The sequence below is a fragment of the Homalodisca vitripennis genome, chromosome 6 (assembly GCF_021130785.1).
Source record: "Homalodisca vitripennis isolate AUS2020 chromosome 6, UT_GWSS_2.1, whole genome shotgun sequence".
NCBI classification, from domain to species: domain Eukaryota; kingdom Metazoa; phylum Arthropoda; class Insecta; order Hemiptera; family Cicadellidae; genus Homalodisca; species Homalodisca vitripennis.
The window spans coordinates 102,611,673-102,632,355 of NC_060212.1; the positions used below are offsets into that span (position 1 = coordinate 102,611,673).

A 20,683-nucleotide genomic window follows, 5' to 3' on the forward strand; every position below is an offset into this window, starting at 1 on the left:
TAGAGTTCTAGATTTGCAGGGCAACAGGGTTCACATGTAGTCTTCGTGTCTCATGTTTGTTTTGTCACTTTAATACATTGCATCAATGTTATATTCTTCATTTAGATAACATGATGTTTATGTTTTTCTCTCTAAAACATTTCCAAGTGTGTGGAATGGTAAAAGCAATGGTTTTGTTATTGTTTTTTAATGTTACTTTTCTTTAATACATCTAATGGTGTGCTTGATGAGATATATCCTTTCAAATTCATAATCAGACTGTGAATAATTAAATTAAGATGTATATTTTTATGCTTATCACTAAATCATGTATTCACCCAACTTGTGATTCATTACTCTCTAACTATTGAGACTATCAGTAACTACCCGGGACATTACTATAGAGCGGGTTGGCCAGGAACTCGGTAAACAGTACTAATCAAACAAAATTGAACCTAAATGACCTTGCAATCCGAGGAGGGCTGCGGGAAAGTTGGGCGTTCGAGAAGGGTCGAGGACCAGAGAGTTGTTGTGGTGTGGCTGTGAGTGCTCCGAGTAGTCCTGGGGTTCCGACTTGGGGTGGACCAGGTCGAGACCGGTGGGCAGAGGTGGGTTACCCCCACCGTTCCCATTTCCACTACCCCCACCACGCTCACTCAATCCACGCTCACTGAGCCCCGTGTCTGAAGAGTTGCTCTCCTCTCCCGTCGATTGCGCGTGCACTGACGAGTCAGACCCTTTCAGCTGGAACAACAAATTTCAAAGTGAAGACCAATTAATTCAATTCTTACTTTAATAAATCATAATAAAATCACATCATATAATATAATTTTGATTTAATGTTAAAAACGTTAAAATATTTCAAAATCCCTTTAACTGTTAGTGCTAAAACATTTGAGTTCCTAAAGTTTGAAAATTGGTAATACATTAATCATCTAAATCTGATGTCCGTATTATACAGATGTAAATATGGCGTCAATTCCCAACGTCCTTATAGTGCAGACGTGCACTTTTTATTATTTTACTGGCCACCTATTTAACTAAATGCTATGAAATTCCACAGACTTGTTTAAAAAGATGTATTGCATCAAAATATAATTGTTTGCAAAGCTTTGACTTTGTATTTTGTCAGTCTGTGATTGAGAAATTGCAATTTATCTCAGCTCACTTCCGCTGATTGTCGTTTACAGCTGTATTTCACTAAATTGTAAATATTCCAATTTGATTAATGTTATTAGGTGAAAAGTTTCGGAGTTTTAAATTTTTTTCTATCACAAAAATTCTTGATATGGTTCCACAAATTATACACAAATTTAAACTCTGTAACTTATGAATTGTAACATCAATAAACAATTAGTGAGTCTATCCCATAAACTTCAATATACGAGTAATAATCAACCTGTGCGAAAATACAACACACTGGAGACCGTTACAAAAGGCAAAATAAGATCATGTGTCTTGTAGTGTTCCCTTGGAGATTCAGCCAGAAAAATTCAAAGCTACTGAAACTAAATGTGTTTTTCTTCTTAGTTACAAATAAAAGAACCACTTCATGCAAACAAGAATTTAAAACAATATTAATTGAAAAATTTAAGACAGTCGAAGAGCTCAGCTTCGCATTGGCACAAGTGGGAGAAATTTTGTGAATATTTGCTGTAATAATAATTTTTATTACAGTCTTGTTCACATTATGAGGTTCTTTTATATGTTATTACAAAGGAAATAAAATTCTGTTTTAGCAGCTTTGCCTTTTTTAGGCAAATTCCAAAGTGAACTCTAGGTGTTGCATACAGGAAGGCGTTTCACAACTTAAGTCTCAATGTTCTCAGAAATGAAATATTTGTCACCCCATGTGTACTGGTCAAAAATGTTTGTATATATATATATATATATGACTTTACTTAACATGTTTTTTATTCAGCGTTAGTTGAATCTAAATTTAATCATTGAATTAAGTAAGATTTGGCTATATTAAACAATATTCAATCTCATGCCTATACATGCCCTTATTTTTTTACACCGTTATGGAAGATGTCTCATTTAAAGATTTAATTAATACGCATCCAAACGCTTTTTCATTTTTGGGTAAGTGTATACTTTTTTAATATTTTAAAGATGATGTACAAAAAGGTTTGAGAATGTTTCCTAAATAAGTAAATAAAATATATATATATTTTTTATAAAAACAAACTGGATGTATATTAATTGTATCTTTAAAATGAGACATCTCCTATTACTATACGATTAAAAATGAGATTAAAAGAGCACATGAGTTTTAATATTTTTCTTATAGGTCTCTAATTAATAAGGTCACCAGTAAAGCCAGCTCTTAAGTTATCTGATCGTTCAAATATTTCAGGACGTAATGTTTGCTGTTTGGTATTACCTGGTTGGTGTTGTTGTTGCTGGTGGGCTCCAACGCTTGACTGAGCAGTGACTCCCGATTGCTGGGCTCACAGTGGTTGTTCAGACTGTTGTGCAGAGAGGCGGGCGAGGGCGAGAAGCGGCTGATCACCGGTGTGGTTGGGTGGACGAGTGGCGTGTGCTGCTCCGAGCTGCGACTCCTCTTGGGCGGCGGTGGGGACAGAGGGCTGTCGTTGACAGGTGTAGGGGTCTCGTTACTGCTAGGCCACGGCAGTGAGTTTGTGTTCTGGAAATAATAATAATAATCATCATCTTTATTGCTGCAGACTATATGAGGTAGTATAGCAAACATCACAGATTGTGTGTCGAGTTTCAATACAAGTAATACAAATTGAAAAGATAAGTTTAAATTAGCTTAGCAAACACAAGTACCCAAACATCTTTAACCATCACAGCAAGTGACAATGAACTCATTGACCAAGTAGAAAGCTTGAGGAACCAGAAGTCTTTTTAATCTTAGAGTTAATTGCCGATTTCAATATCTCAGGGGGCCTTTTGATCAGTTTAACACTAGCATTTGAAGACAAACGTTCAAACATCGTTTTCGATGTTGGTGATGCAAAACTTACATTAATAAAAACCATCTGAGTTTTTCTTACTGAAAATCTGTAGACTTTTTTTTTAACATAGTTTTAATGTTTAAATTTAATTGATTTTTAATTACATATTACTAAAAAAATGTTATTAGATAAAATCTAGACACGACTCCTTTGTTGTTAACAAATCAATGTTAATTAAATGAAATAAGGTTTTTCCTATATTTTTACGTACATGTGTCAGTTAAAAATCTAAAGTCGATTAGTGCCCGTCTTTTGCTAGTGCTCGACTTTTAAGCCCATCCAGTCAGTTTTCACTGACTACGTGCACAACACTGTACTGGGTGTCCACGTGCACATCACTATACCGGGCGTCTTAAAAATCCGCCCTCCCCCTATTAACATTTTTATTAATAGAGATTGAGTGACTTACTTTAGGGATTGTTTATATGACCAACTGAGAAGTTTCTTATACATGAACATTTTTTGCCTCCCTCCCCCCATAAATGGGGTAGCTGGGGGTAAGTCAAAATTTTGAAATAGGAACCCCTAGCAAGTGACAACTTATTTTAAAAACATTATATAAAGAAGAAGAATGGTGCAAACTAGAGGTCTCTAATGTTATTCTATCAAATTTGGTAGCTAATTAAAGTTTGAATTATTTATAAAACCCCCACAGTTTAAATTACATTTAAAGTTATTGTAAGGCAGATAAAACATTCAATGGCTAGATATTTTGAGAACTTAGGGCACATAATCATAAAACATTTTCAATCTTTTTAAATTTCAGTACAGCACACTGCTACATAATTCTGAGCAACAGTTAATATGTTAATGAATCACTGCAACGATACGTTTCAATGAATGGATATCGCTTACATCATAAAAACTTAAAACTCTACAAGTACACAAAACTGTATAAACCTCCAGGTAGTTGAAAATGACCTGAGATTTCTAAAACGTTTAAAATTTTGCTCTACAATACCTAATAAGTGATATTTAACTAAAATCATTTTCAATATGATTTACAGTAATGATTTCAATATGAATTACTGCCATCTTGAAATCTTTGCATAAAATTTGACTGCCTAACACATTAAACCAATGCAAATAAGAAATTGGTTTTATACAAAATTTTGTTTAAATACTCTAGAAATTATTGCAGTTTATGATTATAAACTTGTATTTGATTGCATAGGTCAATACATATATACACACATATATTTATGATATAGTAGATATTTTCATTTAGGGGTGGATTTGGGACTTATACATTAGCATCAGTGAAAATGAAAAACAATTTGTCTAAAACCTATATTACAAGGTTGATTGCAATTAACCAATTTCTATGACCTACCTAATTGGTGATAAAAGATGCAAAAATTATATTTATTAAATTATAAATCTTTTGTGGAGAGAGTTAACAGGAAGCTGAATTTTCTCAAACAAACTTGTAATAAACTCAAAAATGTTAAGAGGATATTCTTAAAAGCAGTAGAGTTTGATGCCTAAACAACACAGTCACATTACATAAAGATGTCTTTGGGACTGGACTGTATGTTTCCAATGTACTAATACTAGCAAAATTTGTAAACAAAATGCTAGTAGCATTTAAGGCGTGTGCGGCAGTGCAGGATGACAAGTAGGCCACACATGGCCGATGTCGCAACAAGACGATCCTCTCTCCCTCTCCCTCTCTCAAGAGGAAGCATTTATTATCCACTACAATGTGAACTGAAATTGAATCACTCCTCCTCTTATACTGGCCCAGTTATTGTTCATTATGCAATTACTTTACTTCGCTACTCCCGTCATGTATTTGCTTACATCAATGTTTGATGCTTACAACTTAAGAACAATAGTTACTTTTATTATTTTAAGTAAAGCTAAAACAGTATTAAATCCATTTGTTTAAAAATATTGTTTTCTTACGTATGTTTCAATTTCTTCGTAAATTAAAACTATGAAAATACAACAGTAGAAATATATGTTAAAGCTTCTCCTCATGGTGACAAGAACTTACGCTATAAGCCTAATAGTTTTAAAGTCATAAACTATTTTCCACATTGAGAAGTGAATTTAGACCATAACTGCTTATTTTACCTGCTTTATAAAATAAAATTTGAATTTATATTTATATCTCACTATTATATTCTGTTATGTTTAGCCACAACTTTCAAAAACTTGTTGTCCATAAACTAAATTTAGGTGTGGTTTTTATAATTTATTACGATTTATAAACTTTCCACAGAGTCATTATATTATAAAATTTGTTTTAGTATGAATTTTAAAATGTTCAGCTGACAATATAATTTAATGTGATTTATATTTTGTTTATTTTTAAAAATTTTCAACATTTTACATAATATCTTTTGAAATTTTTGTCTTTATAAATTATATATAAATTTATATATATATATATATATATATATATATGAAAATTTTGAACTTCTGAATAACTTTAGTGGTTTTCTTCTTGGTCTTAAATCTTAATCTTAATCTTAAAAGATTGTGAACTACAAACAAAAATCTTTAGGAATATCTTTAGAACTATTAAAGTCATAACATATTTAAATCAACAGATGTTACCTCAATATTTTCTAAAATTGTCATACAAAAAAACAATAAGACTATCTACCAATATAGAATGAGTTGTGTTAGTAAATATATTTTTATTTACTTAAGTCAAATTTGTCAATTAATTTATGCCTTTTTAATGAGAGCATGTTATAGCCTGTTTCATTAGGCACGTGTGAGACATTGCAATTGCTTTAACCCTGGATCTGGCTGTTGAATTCCAGGCACTATTTTGCTAGTTACGCACATCATCATTCAAATACATGTAGAATGTTTATTTTTGAATTCAAGTATACACTATTATATGTTTTCTTTTCCATTACATTGGAAGGAACGTTTATATGGAGTTGAATCTATTTTTGTATTTCAATTTAGGATTTGTTTAGCATTACAAATGAAAAAATGAAAAGTAAACAAAACAAGTTCCAAAAACCTTACAAAATTAGAAAGGTTTTTTGTTTATTTTTCAAAATATACAAAACATCCCCCAAAAGGTTATCTATACAAAATATTAAAATATTCCAATCTCCACTATTTGATCTTTTTTTTTAGAAAAATTATTAAATTTTGCATCTAAACAAAAAACCAGATTCAATAAAAACACACATTCAAACATTTTAAAACATTTTCAATATGGTTATTGTATTTCTAAACTGTCACTATTACATACCACTAGATGGCAAATTCCACAATGAAAAGTTTTATGTCACTTGTTACAATCACAAGCCTATAAACAAATTGTTGAATAAAATACTAGCCACTAGTCAAAACTAGTTGTTTGACATTATAGAAATGCCGCTAACCGTTTTTGCAATAGATGTCTTTCTTCGGACCAGAGAAATAAACAGATGTTTGAAGCAGATGTTCTTGTTGAGGAAGAAATTTTGAACACAGTTGTAATGTAGCCAACCATTTTCCTGGACGAAATTCCTCATGTCAAAAGTAGAAGACTAAATCCTGTATTTTACATTCTGTCAAAGTGGGTTGAGCAGAAACGGCAAACCAACGTTTTGTATTGCAACTTTATAATTTTGGTGCGTACTTATTATGCATTATTATTTAATAAACAATACATCACAACTGTGAAACACTCCAAGTAATCTGATATATTATTTGTCTTACTTTAATCTGATTTTCGATACCAAAAGTTTGATTAAAAAGAAACTGCAAAATTGACTAGTCGACTAATTCAAAAATGTCGACTACTTTGTCGACATTGTAAAAACATTACTCTTGGAGCAAATGGAAAAAATATAAATTAAAATAGTAGTAAATGTTATTAAAACAACACTTTTCCAATATAGTTTATTTTTTATTGGAGCCTTTTGAAACCAAAGGTTTATTTGTGGAGTCACCTGATGATGAAACCTTTGGTTCCGAAAGGTCTCGTCCAAAAAATAAATTATATTGGAAAAGTGTTACTTTTAATAACATTCACTACTATTGGAAAAATAATTTTAAGCAACTTGTTACTGGTCGTTTGACAAATCTAGAGTTAAAAAATATAAGAAACATTTCACAAAACCATGAGTTTTTAATTAAGAAATTAATCCAGAGAGGTCGAGAGCAAAAATATTAATGTAACAGTGGATTAAAATACACAATCGCCAAGAATTTTATCAATCGCCTGTATCTTATTCTTATATATTAAAAATAGTTTTAAATTTCTACAAAATTAGAATTGTAAAGTCAAAGTAAAGTTTTATTTTTCATAAGTGAAATGTACTAAATTTTCCTTTGAATTACTTCAAATTTCTTCAAAACAATTCTCAAAAATAAAAATTTAACCATATAATGAATACTTTAAGTTTAGAAAGTTGCTGAAGTAGATTTAACTTTACATCAAGTTATATATGGTTGCCACCTTATCTCATAACTATAATCAACTACTAGGATAGATTCAATTGATTCACACTATTTTTTCATCTCCAAAAACGGAACCCCTGGTAAATACACTGGTTGTATTATTAACATTCTTTGGCACAAATAGCATGTATTGAGAGGCGAGGTGATATCACAAATATATCACCCATACAACTTGGATATGAAGAGACAGAGACAGAGACAGTGATGAAAGCTGATGTCATCTGTGCAGAATGCAAATGTCGACTCATGCTGGAAGTTAATTAGAGAGTGAATATCAGTCTGGCAATGATGACCTTCACTGTCGAATGCGTTATTGCCGTCATTATTAGACTTAACTGTGTACTGCTCTCGTAAGGGCACAATAAATGTAAAACATAACAAGTTCTCTGACAATATTAATTACTTATTAAAAGATTTTAAGCCAAATCACTAATTTTTTTATCCAATTAGGCAAAATTATTATAGTGCTGATTAACAAATTAAAACAATTCATAAGCCATCATGAAGTAAGGTTTTATTTTTATAATTGCCATTTTTAAATGGCCTTGTACCATTATTGTATTTCTACATTTCAAATCTAGACAAATTACCCACATTAGTTTATTTGTTATTATTAAACAAAAATATTTGATGGATGTATAATAATTGTGTTTTTTACTCAAACACAACATAACTGGCGTGTCATCAGAAAAATATTGCAGATTAGTTTAAATAATGACACTAACTTCTGTAACCTTTGAAAAATTGAAATTTATTTTGACATGTTAAAAATCTGCAAAATGTTAAAGTACTCTATTTTGTACATTTAAGATAATGCAAATCAAATGTTGAAATTTTGAATCACAGAATAAGTAAAGTAGGAGCAAAGGAATAGACACCCTTCAATTCAATTTTATTTATTTAATACAATGGAATTTGGATTAAAAAGGTGAAATACTCAAGAATTATACAGACTTTCTACTGTCAGGGACTTGAAGGAAAGTTCAAATTACACAAAATGTTGAATTTAATTGTTTGATTTAACCAACTTCGACTCAATTTGTTGATTATCAAATATTTTGCAAACCCAATCCTTTTAGAATTATTTTGCTAAATTTTTGTGGAACACAAAAATGTATTAAAATTTTTAATCAAAATAGAAGTGGTTTATAGAAATAATAATTGTTATAAACAATCACAACCATTGATCTAGTCCATTAAATATTTTATACTTTTATTGATACTGTACGTTTGTAAATACGTCACAAACTCATAAAAATGAGTTTAATTTATTTTTTAATCCATTTGCTGTTAAGAAATAATTTTATATTACAGGTTCTTTATTTTATTTATTTATTTTGTAAAATGTACCAAAATTAACAAGATTAGTTTATGATATTAGTAGTTTTATAAATTAAATGATCTTGTTAGTTACCAGAATTCCATAATATAACAGCCTTCCGATAATAGTAACAGAGAAGTGTTTGATTAATTTCTCAATTGATGTCTTCTACTATAGAGATGCTCATAAGCTTTAGACTAGTTACAATGTCTGCCATCTTGCACAGTATTCATGATTGTTTTAGATGCTTCTGGACTAGAATTAGGTGGTTTATTAATTAGGGAAATAAGGCAATATTGTTGAGGGTGGTAAATTTCTTTTTGCCCCAGTTGTTTTTGTCATATAAATTGTTTTGAAATGGTAGAACTTATGGAGCATTACGTAAACGTACATGAATGTAAAGACACTGTTTAACAGTTCATATTTCGAACTCAGCTGTTTTATATGTATGAAATTTTTGAAGATTTCTAAGCATTACCCACATTTTTGCCAAATCAAGTATGTAAAGATTACTCTCCTCATATTCCACATTAACAAAGTCCATATTTGTGGCTTTAAAAAGTAATAATGATAAAACTTTGAAATCCTGACATCTCTAACTGTTGACAGAAATGCCTTTGCAAGCATTTTCTCTATATTTTATAATTTCTGGTACCATCGAAACCATTAGCATTCTTAATCTAAGGAAAAACCACAAATTTCATAAGACACTTTTTGATCTTATTATTAGTAAAAACCAGGATAACACTTTTTTAATTGGAGTAAGGCATTAAAACTTTTGTCACCTTGATCATTTCCACCATGCATAAAACCAACAAGCATATTATGACAAAATATACAAAACAGGATTTTTTTAAATGGTGTAGATTGCTCAGGTGTATTAATTTCCAAATGAGCACAATAAATTTCTGGATCTTAAGGCAGTCTTAAATTTAAATAGCTAGAAATATATCAAATATTAACTTTTTAGTCGTATTCTCATGTAAATTTAACTTTGACTTACTGGTAGAAGTTTTTGATGGTCTTTGGTCGGAACATCCGCCAGGCCCCTCACTTGCAGTGTCTGTGCAGTCTTTAGAAAGTCTGTTAGTTGCTCCTGTCCTATATGCACTTCTCCATTATACATAAACCTTAGTAACGCCTCCATGTCCTGCTCCCGGACATCTCTTAATATCACTATGGGATGTTGGCATGGATTAGCCTGAAAATTTAAAATTTATTACTACGTATACCTTACTAACAGGATTTAAGAATACACATTAAACAATCACTGATAAAACACAATATAAATAAATTTATTAAATGTAGACATATATATAGGTTAATCAAAATATATAATTTAATGTTATTATGTCAAAAACATAATCATCTTCAAGATTTAAACTTGTGTTAAAATTAAACTTTTTGAAATATTACAGCAAAATAAACAAATAATAAAAAAACAAAAGTTTTGAGTTATATTTCAAAGGTTTATGACACAGATAATCATACAAGGCAGTTTTAAATTGTATGAACTGTTCTATATTTCCATGATTCTGTTTAATGTTAATAATTGACTTTGATAAAAACATTCATCAGCTACCTTGAAAAAGCAGAAAATTACAAACAACTATTGTATTTACAATATTTTTAGAGCTACAGAATTTTTTTTAGGAATCAAAATATATTAAATATTCAGATCTAGATACCACCATTATAAATTATCATGAAGACCACTGCAAACATGTCCAAGCCTGGAAGATCTGTATATTTCATAGGTTTAAACAGTTGTTATTGCAAAGTTTTAAATTTTTGTTGTAACTACCACTAATAATTTTATATTTACCATTCGGATACATCTGAAATCTACTGGCAAATTAATGGTCAATAACGTTTAATATTTAATAACTAAATATAAAAGCTTTCTGATCTCTTCCATGGAACTGAATTATTACAGTAACAATTCATTTTAAAATGTAGCCCATAACTTAAAATATTTTAAATGATGATGTTTTTAGAAAACTGTTTTCCTCCAATAAACAAATAGTTTACTAAATAATTGTTTAATTTCCATACTTACATATAGTAATAAGTAATTTTCTAGCATATTCTTAATTGGTTTTATATTTATAAAATTATTCGAACAATTTAGTATAAAATTTCCTGCAATTACGTTATAAACAAATAAATTTTTACATAGATAAGTAACTCAATTATTATTAAATGTATATAAACTATGGGTACAGTGAGTGAGTGTCCAAGCTCACTTAATATTTGTAAGAATTTGCGATTTTTCTTTGAAAGTAATCTAAACTTTCAAACTGAATTACAAATGACTTGTTATTGTCAAATAAGTTAAAACTATGGTGAACAGGTAGGTGACTGACTAATGAAACACCAATCAATTAGGGTCACTATCTTATTATCTTAAAATTAGGAGTTTTTTGAATTAGTAAACTTATTAACTTTGTATTGACTGACATGTTTTTGAAATATTTCCAGCTGGTTTCAATTTCGTTCATAATTTAACATTACATATATTAGGCCTAGTCTGAATGTTATTGTATTTTATATTATTTTATAACATTTAGAGTCAGTAGGCCTATTTTAAATTATTTACATGACAAACATATAAACATCTTCACAATGGATTTTTTGTTCAATAATTGAGTACCACAATATACTAAAAAAAATCCTACGAGAATCTATGAGACATAAACTATGTACAGTATGTGATAATAATAACTTTGTATTTTGACCACTGCCAATTTTAGTTCTGAGACAAAATTTCACATCAAAAAATAACTACAGCACTATGTTCATTGTTTATTCTACTGAATAACTTGGTCTATTGTACCACAGTGTAACTTGCGGTCTAAAGAACAATAAGAGCTAAATTAAATTTAATAATTTACTGTTTATTGTTGAAACATAATCAAATGTTGACATTGATTTTCACTCTTAAAATAGGCCTACACATATTACTTAGTTTGTAACTGTGTTCTTTTATTGTATGTTTAAGACTTTTATTTTTATTTTCCTCCCAATAACTGTGTTTTTCTCCAAATATACATGTATATTACAAAATGGCAAAGTAGTTGTAAACAAATGAATAACTCTGTAAAAAGAAACTTCTTTGTCTTATGTATTTCTTAGCCGCTTCTTACTCTCTTACTGTTTAGTAACCAAATTTGAAAGCAACTTAAACCTATTTTGTAATTATAATTACAAATTAAAGGGGAAAAGTCCGAGGTCTATGATGACATTAAACAAGAATAAATAAAAAACAATTAGATAATTATAAATGATACTCAATTTTAATAAAACACCTGGCAAAACTGAATTATACAAAATAGTAATGAAGAACGCCTAAAATGGTTTAAACTATCAGTTTTTAAGAGAAAAACTCAATGTTGTTTGAATACCACCAGTCCTGAAAGGTTTTAGTATATTTATAATTAGAAATTATATTTGTAATTTACAAGAAACAAAAACTTTGAAAATTAAACAAATTAGCCTGAATTATTGAGGTGGAGCATTATTATATGTTTTTATTTAGGCCTAATAATATTTTTCTTCATGGTTTTTTTATAAGTGTAGGCAAAAACAGATTCTGTAAGTAAGCATTTCATGTGAATTAGGCTAAATAAAACATGTAACTTAGTAGCCATATTCAACTCTTCATCTGATTGAAGGAAGGTAAGACCCTACACTATTATATAAAATAAATTTTCTATAGCAAAGGTTCTACACTACGTTATAAACTATGAATATGTTTGTTATAACTTAAGTTCAGTTCTTTCATATTGCTAGTTAATACATAGCCTAAGCAACAAACTATTAAAGAATCCAATGATGTTATCTTTACCTTTAATGGAGAAGCTATTTAATATTTTTCTATGCAGTAACTTACTATATTTAGCATTTATAGGAGAACTTTGTTTCTTCTTACCTTGAGCAAACTTCGAAAATATGGACTACAGGCAGACAGAACGACCTTGTGTGCTGTAAATGAGCAGCCATCACAAGCTAACGTAACATCAACAAAGTCTTCTTCATCCCTTAAATGCCGAAACGAAGATAAAATACTAGCATGAAAATCATTCCACCGCAGGGAATACTGCTGCTCGGAATTATCAATTCCCCCCATCACAGCACTTCACAAAGCTTATTAACTACAAAACACTGTAAAAATTAACTTGGCACTCTTTTAATTCCTAACTTAAACTTCACTTTTAAGTTATGAACCACTATATGCTTATTTTCCTAATTTCTTTGAATCACTGGGTTTCACTATTAAAGCTTGACACTTCATAATTGCTTTTGGGTGACCATCTTGCTGACTAATAATTTTTGTAATTCCGTAAACTTGAATCGCAATTCATTTCCATCATTTCTGCAACAAAGAACATGAATTAGTCTACACACTAATTATAAATATATTGAACACTATTAGTTCAGCTAAGTGAAATATCCTAATGTTTGTGTAAGATTCGGACTATATCAAACTTGTGAAATTTATGTTTCTCTGAATATTAACAAAATTAGCCCTAGTCTAAATTAAAACATTGTTCCACAAACTAGCCTAGACTTGCTCTAAACTATGATAAGAAATAGTAAAAGACTATTGTAAAAATAAAGGTTTTGATTAATTAAATTTAGCTACAAATAATTGTCTAGAATCATATCCTGCAAATTAAAAACCTCAAAATTAACAAACAATTTAACTTTTTTTAGAAGAAAATATAATTTTATATAGCATGATATGTAAACACCCTTAAATAAACAGTGTCTGAATAGGTTTCTAATGTGTACTATGAAAATAATATCAACAAACCATAATAACATAACCTCAAAGCGACCTGTTCGACATGCACACCCATAAAGAATAGTGTAAAACTAACAGTGCAGAGAAAACGATTCTGATTTAAGATCCACCCTTTTGTTTCATCCCTCCCCACCCTGGAGGGGTAGGCTATTCAGCGCTGCCAAGCCCATCACCGAGATGAATTGCAACTAGCCAATGGCCATTCCGAAACCAAGAATTATTAGTAATTTCTTTAAAACCCAAAAAAATTTATAAAAAAGCGTTAGAAATTTATGAGTAATACAACTAAACAACAATGGCACAAATTTTAAAATAGAATACAAACTACAATCTAAAATAAATACGTAAACCTCTGGTCTATTTAGCCATGATGGCTGCACAAAACAATTGAACTCGCACAAAAATAATCAATCATTTCCTTTAAAAAAAGTAATTAAACACCACAATTAATCACTGAAATTAGAAAATAACACAAATTATAATAACACTAGAATCACTAAATGACACGTAGAGCACATAGATTCCCACCTTTTCTAATAAACTCTTGAACTTGTCATGGAATCGTCTCCGCGCGACTTGGCGCTTTGCGGCTTTGCGCACGGATGCTAGACTGCCAGTGCCAAACCGAAGCGATTGATGCGCGATAGTCCTTCCCACCACCACTGCCACCACCTCTCTTTGTATACTCGCACAGAGCACAGATTTAACGCTGTGCTGCCTTGCCTTTGCGTTTACTCCCAATTGCTTTTAATTAATTCCTTTAGAGTTCTAATAATACTGTAAAAACCATCTATAACTAGTTTATTAGATTGGAAAGTAGTTTTTTTTTATTGCCGGTACATTTACAAAAGAATTTCTTCTTACTTATATCGCATCCGCAATTAATCCAAAAATATTTATTTAAATTGCTGTACATTTATTGCCACGTTTAAAAATTAACAAAAAATCAAAGTTTACTTGTTATAGAATTATTTTACACATAATTTCATATAAAAATACGAGTTACTTAAATCAAAAGACTTACTTTACCTTAACTCAAGATACTACACTGTCAATGTTAGATTCTTTTTCAAACTGTAACAATCCGAATTTTGAAAGCATTCCGGCTCGATTTATTTTTACCGAAAAACATGGACTGACACAAGGGGGGGGGGGCAAGTGAAGAGTGGGAGAAACGAATTGTCAGTAAAAGATTCGGTCATTCACTCCCCACCCTAGAATCGCCTCCCACAGAGAGAGAGAGGCAAGTTCATGTTATCGATTTTAGTACTTTTGTAAGTCCGTACTGTATGGCGCCGCTACTGACATCGTAAATCGTAATGGCGCTGGCGTCTACGTCTACCCGCGCACTGTCTGACTGAACAAAACAAGGTCCTATAACAAAGCATCATCTCTATGCTTGATGTGTTATATAAATAATCCATTAATATAATTGCTGCAATGTAGCAAAGTAATTATTTCAATTGCAATTAGATTGATATGCGCGTAGGCAAGCCATATGGGCGGAACTGTGAAATTGAGTTGAGTGTTCTAGTCATGTGTGGCGCAATGTTTTGTACTTTTGTCGTTAGAGGCTGAATTCAGTACTGGTAGTAGTCTGCACTTTTTTCTTGGAGATAGACCTCTTGTTAAAAATAGACAAATAGTTTTAACAATTATTTTTATAAGTAAAGAACCTTAAGCTAGAAGTAAGTTAGTACTATGTGATCGGTCACTAAATAACCTAACTATAGTGTGCGTTAAAAATTTCAAATTATAATACAAATCCACATTATATTTTCTTAAACAGATTTTATAAGACACCTGACTATTGGAACGGAACTTAGTGACAAGGTTTCTGGGAAATGTATAGTATCGCGAATTATGACATAACACTAAAAACTATCGTGTCCGAATATTTACGAGTTGCTCATACATTACAGTTTAGGTATGAAAGATAAGGCGAGCTTATGAACACAACAATTACCTGAATATCCAAGTTATTAAAAAATGTTTGTGTACAAATAGAACTTACACATACCTTGGTTAAGTTCCTTATGCAGTCTCCTTTAATACAACATTTTTAAGATAACAATCTATCTCATTTGTGTACATTTTTATCTCGGTTACTATGCAAAGTAGGCTACACCTAAAATAAAAACGTGTTTATAAAATCCAAACAATTAAGAATCACTTTTATTCTTATTATTTTATTTTTTAAGTTGGCGGCTGTTGAAATCTTCAAAAATGAACTGCCATATATATAACAGCCGGAAATGAAATCTCGTATATAAAGCCTAAGAAGCAGTACGGCAGTATTTGAATTCTCAGGTCATTCACAACACCTTTTGTTCAAGCACTATTTTTCATTATCCCGTAATGAGTCAAGAAGGAGATCGTAGGGCCCGTAACATATTGGGGGAAGTCTATAACATAGGAGCAAAACACGATTAATACCACAATTTCTAACTGATTGCAACCAAACTTGAATCGATTGTATTTAGTTAACTTAGCCAAAGTTTGTAAAACTTATCCATTCCACTGAAACAACAACAGCAGCAGCAACAACAAAAATAAAGTAACAGATCAATGAGAACGTCGGCCGACCCAAAACTTAATTCGATCGCATTTAGTTAAATTAACCCAAGTTTGTAATACTTATCCATTTCAATGAAACAACAACAACAGAAACAAAAGTAAAGTAACAGATCAATAAAAACGTCGGCCGACCTAAACTTGACTCGAGAGTATTTAGTTAACTTAACCCAAGTTTGTAACATTTATCCATTCCACTGAAACAACAGCAATAACAACAGCAGCACCAAAAATAAAGTAACAGATCAATGAAAATGTCAACCGATCCAAACCTTGACTCGAGTGTATTTAGTTAACTTAACCCAAGTTTGTAACACACCCATTCCACTGAAACAACAGCAGCAGCAGCAACAAAAATAAAGTAACAGATCAATGAAAATGTCAACCGATCCAAACCTTGACTCGAGTGTATTTAGTTAACTTAACCCAAGTTTGTAACACACCCATTCTACTGAAACAACAGCAGCAGCAGCAACAAAAATAAAGTAACAGATCAATGAAAATGTCAACCGATCCAAACCTTGACTCGAGTGTATTTAGTTAACTTAACCCAAGTTTGTAACACACCCATTCTACTGAAACAACAGCAGCAGCAGCAACAAAAATAAAGTAACAGATCAATGAAAATGTCAACCGATCCAAACCTTGACTCGAGTGTATTTAGTTAACTTAACCCAAGTTTGTAACACACCCATTCTACTCCACAATGAAAATGTCAACGATCCAAACCTTGACTCACTTAACCCAAGTTTGTAACACACCACTAGAAACAAGCAGCAGCAGCAACAAAAATAAAGTAACAGATCAACGAGGATGTCAGCCGATCCAAGTACAAGTCGCTGGATATAAAACAAAATCATCCAGTACAAAACTAATTAATAACTTATTTTGGCGCAAAAAATTGGGCGTTTGTCTACACCAGAGGAACAGCGTGTGCGTCGATTAATCAATGAATAGAAACCTGGAGCTCGTAAACCATTCTAATATGGCAGCCTTTTATGATTTGGGGTACTAATAATAATACATTTTTTATTGCCTTTAAAACAATATTGTTGGTAGTACTGTTACAAACACTTGGAATTTTGAATGTTTTATAATTATTAATAATATAGTATTATAATGTAAAAGTAACAAATGAAAGTTTAGTTTCTTGTAGCAATATGGCATAACGATGTGTTAATTAATTACTAATAGATTTATTGCTAAATAAAAAAATTATGAATTAATTTTACATGAAGTTCAGTTAAAAATGTTAGAAATAGTCTATAAATGCATCCACATCATACAAACACATTATTGGTTAAAAGTGATTTTAATTTAGATTTACACAAGCAAGAATTTTGTTCAATCTTACAATGTCTTCTGGCAAAACATTAAAATTACATCCTCCAGAATAAGAAGGAAGATTTCCATACAGGTTCAGTCTATGCTGATGTGGCCTAACATGTCCATTAAATGTAGTATTATGAGAATGCACATCCCTCCCTGTTGTCAGTGTACATTATAACGAGAAAACAGAATTATTTTTTTTATGTACAAAGAGGGCAGAGTTAAAAAACCGAAAATTTTTAAAGGCACCTCTATTTCATTTAATATTTCTAACATTGGATATTATCCTCAAAGTTTTTTTTTTTAACAAACAATCTTTTAAATCCTATTGCTGCACATTTACCATATACCTCTATACCATATGATAGGTAGGAGAAAATCATTCCATAATATGCAGTTAATACAATCTTTAGAGGGCAGATCTTTGAAATGTGTCTGATGACACATGTGTTACAAGACGACATCTTGGAACATAAGTGATTAATATGATCTTCCAGGCCAGTTCCTTATCCAGCAATATTCACAAGAATTTAACATCATTTACTTCATTCATAATTTCATCATTTAACATTACGAGTAGGCCCAGTGTTAGTCATATGCCATCAGTAGGGTGACTACAGAAAGTACAGTAATACAGTTAGATTTTAATAGATTTACTTTTAAACCATATTCATCAAAATATTGTGTACAGGAATTGATAAACTTTTAGTTGATAATTAATAACTACATTATGATAATGGTGGATATTTATATTCGTGTAATTTGTTATCTAGGTTATGACACCACATAAGAATAATATGGTTGGAATATTTATTCAAAGACTAAATTTTTATAAATTAATTACACAATTATAACTTTTTAGGTATCTTGTAAGAAACTTTTGAAAAAATATAATAAAATGCCAGCCATTAAAAATCTTACTTTTCATATAAACACTGAATACACATAATCTGCAAACTATTAACGCATCTAGTATTTTATTTTTTAAGATGACAGCCACGTTATTTTTGTTTGTTAATTTAAAGTTTGTTATAGACGATGGAAGGTTTGAAAGGATAACAGGATTTTGAAAATTTGCCATTGTCAGTATCCTACTGTAGCCTGTGCTGGTGTGATGTGTGATTGTGATCCGTGTACTTGTGTTTTGTGCTTGGGACTTGCCCATGTCCAGTGAAAACGTCTGGACTGGACTCCAAGCAGCTTTTATGTATGTTTTAACCATTTCTTTCCTTTATTTACTTCTTTCTGTTCTTTATTTTTGTATGCATTAATACCTCCATTACCTGACGAAGAGGATAGATTTCAATCCTGGAAACGTTGTGTTACACTTTAATGTACCTCTTCCGGCCGTGGTGGAAGTGGTGTTTGATATTGCTATCTTTCAAAAGTGACATATTATTATCAAGCAAGTGTTTAATATATTTACGATTCTTATTTATAAAGAATAATACTGTGTCACGCTTCACACAACTTCTCGTTTACTGCAAAGCCAAAATAAACTTCTACTTGAGGGCAATAGTTATACACGTTATAGTTTTAAGCATTACAGTATAGTCTGAATTCTACAATTACAACAATTCTATTTCCAGATCAGTAATGTGTAATTATATTGGCTTACAGTAACATTTTTATATTTGTTCATATTCTGATGGTGTTACAAAAGGATTGGAATTTCCTCATAAATCTAATTAGTTTAAAGTTACAGATTATACTTTTATTATTCCAAAGAGTAACTGAGATTAGTATTAAAGCGTAACACAGATTATCTGCAGTAGATACATTATATTCTTGGAAGAGCTGAATGAGACTGTTTGAGAATTACCAAGCTTAAGAATATTTGTACGAAGAGTATTCAGCATACGCCCATGTCAGTATAAACTATAGAAAACTTCGATAACACATTGACTGTAGGACGCACTCAGCTATTTTACAGAGCTAAATTAAATATTATTTGAGCTCTAACAAGCTTAAAAATAATTCTACGAAGAATATTCCGCATACGCCTATTCTAGTAGAAACTTTTGTAAACGTTAATAACACAATGCCTGTTAGGACGCACCAAGCTATTTTATAGAGCTAAATGAAAAATAATTAGAGCTCTAGCAAGTTTAAGAATAATTCTATGAAGAATATACAGCATATGCATAAGTAGAAACTATAGTAAACGTTTATAACACATTTACTGTTAAGAACGCACCCAGGTATTTTACAGAACTCAATTAGAAACTACTCGTACTTGAGCTCTACCAAGCTTAAGTATAATTGTACGAAGAGTAATCAACTTATGCCCACTCCAATAACTGTAGTAAAAGTTGGGAATACAAGTAGCTACTTTATAAAGCTCAATAATATATTATAAGTTATTCGTTCACTTCAGACGAGGCTCTATGCATTAATTATAGATAGTTGTTACTACCCAAACAAAACTATGTGGAGTACATGAACAATCAAACTGGACCTAGTTGATAAGAACTCACTGTAGGTGTCTAATTTATACTACTTAACCTATCCCGGGTAAGATCTGACAGACTACACCTCGTCCATCCCCTCAGCAACTCACTGTAGTCCAAAGACCGCAACAACTACGAACTACATTCGGAAATCAGTTGGTATGTATCCACGTTTCACGTAACAGGCTTCACTGAAGTCTAATGCTACACTTCAAGTTTAAAGTTTCATTCTGATAGTAAGTCTACGTGTGTTAATATGTCACACGTTCAACATGTCATATGTACAAATTTATATTTATTTATTCTGCGATTTTCTCGTTGTCGTCATAGTTTCCCATGGGACCAATATAACAATGTTAGCTAACGCTCAGCCAACTCCTATAGAGTCATATCAGTAACATCGAACTCGATGTTGCCTTTATAGAAATGATGAAGCTTCATGCAAAATTTCAAGTTTGTAGGTCATTTCGTTCTTGAGATAACGTGCGGACAGACAAAAAAAATAAAAATTTTTCCAGTCTCTCGAGTAATAGGCTTCACTAAGGCTTAGCCAATTAAAAGAATTAATTTTAGTTATCTATAAAACTATTATTTCAAGCCCTTACACTCTATATGTGCTTTTTGTGGATTTTAAATACATCCGACTACGGGGCTCTGCTTCACGGTTTCCGACTTTCAATGTTAATCTTATGAGAGTATTTTTGTTTAGTGTAAGACAGCTGACTAATAAAACACAGCTATGTTGGTCAGGCAGTAGTTATTAATTCACTAACCACAAAAATATCAGCTTATTGATTATAATATTTAAATTTAATACCAT

General features: G+C 31.0%; 1 protein-coding gene across 3 annotated transcripts in view; it reads right to left on the bottom strand.

Moving 5' to 3' along the window:
• The window catches only part of LOC124364666 (protein abrupt-like), a 40,683-nt gene extending 26,511 nt beyond the window's left edge, over nt 1-14,172 (bottom strand). For 2 of the 3 annotated variants that reach the window (XM_046820314.1, XM_046820312.1), the window contains exons 1-5: nt 14,039-14,172; nt 12,635-13,078; nt 9,707-9,904; nt 2,366-2,629; nt 444-723 (exon numbers count right to left, since the gene is read on the bottom strand). In XM_046820314.1, the coding sequence (XP_046676270.1) occupies nt 444-723; nt 2,366-2,629; nt 9,707-9,904; nt 12,635-12,832 (940 nt within the window). In that variant the 5' untranslated portion in view covers nt 12,833-13,078; nt 14,039-14,172. Of the gene's footprint in view, nt 1-443; nt 724-2,365; nt 2,630-9,706; nt 9,905-12,634; nt 13,079-13,519; nt 13,643-14,038 lie in introns of those variants that run through there. The other variant, XM_046820313.1, reaches the window with a different exon arrangement.
• Between the last annotated feature and the right edge of the window lie 6,511 nt (nt 14,173-20,683).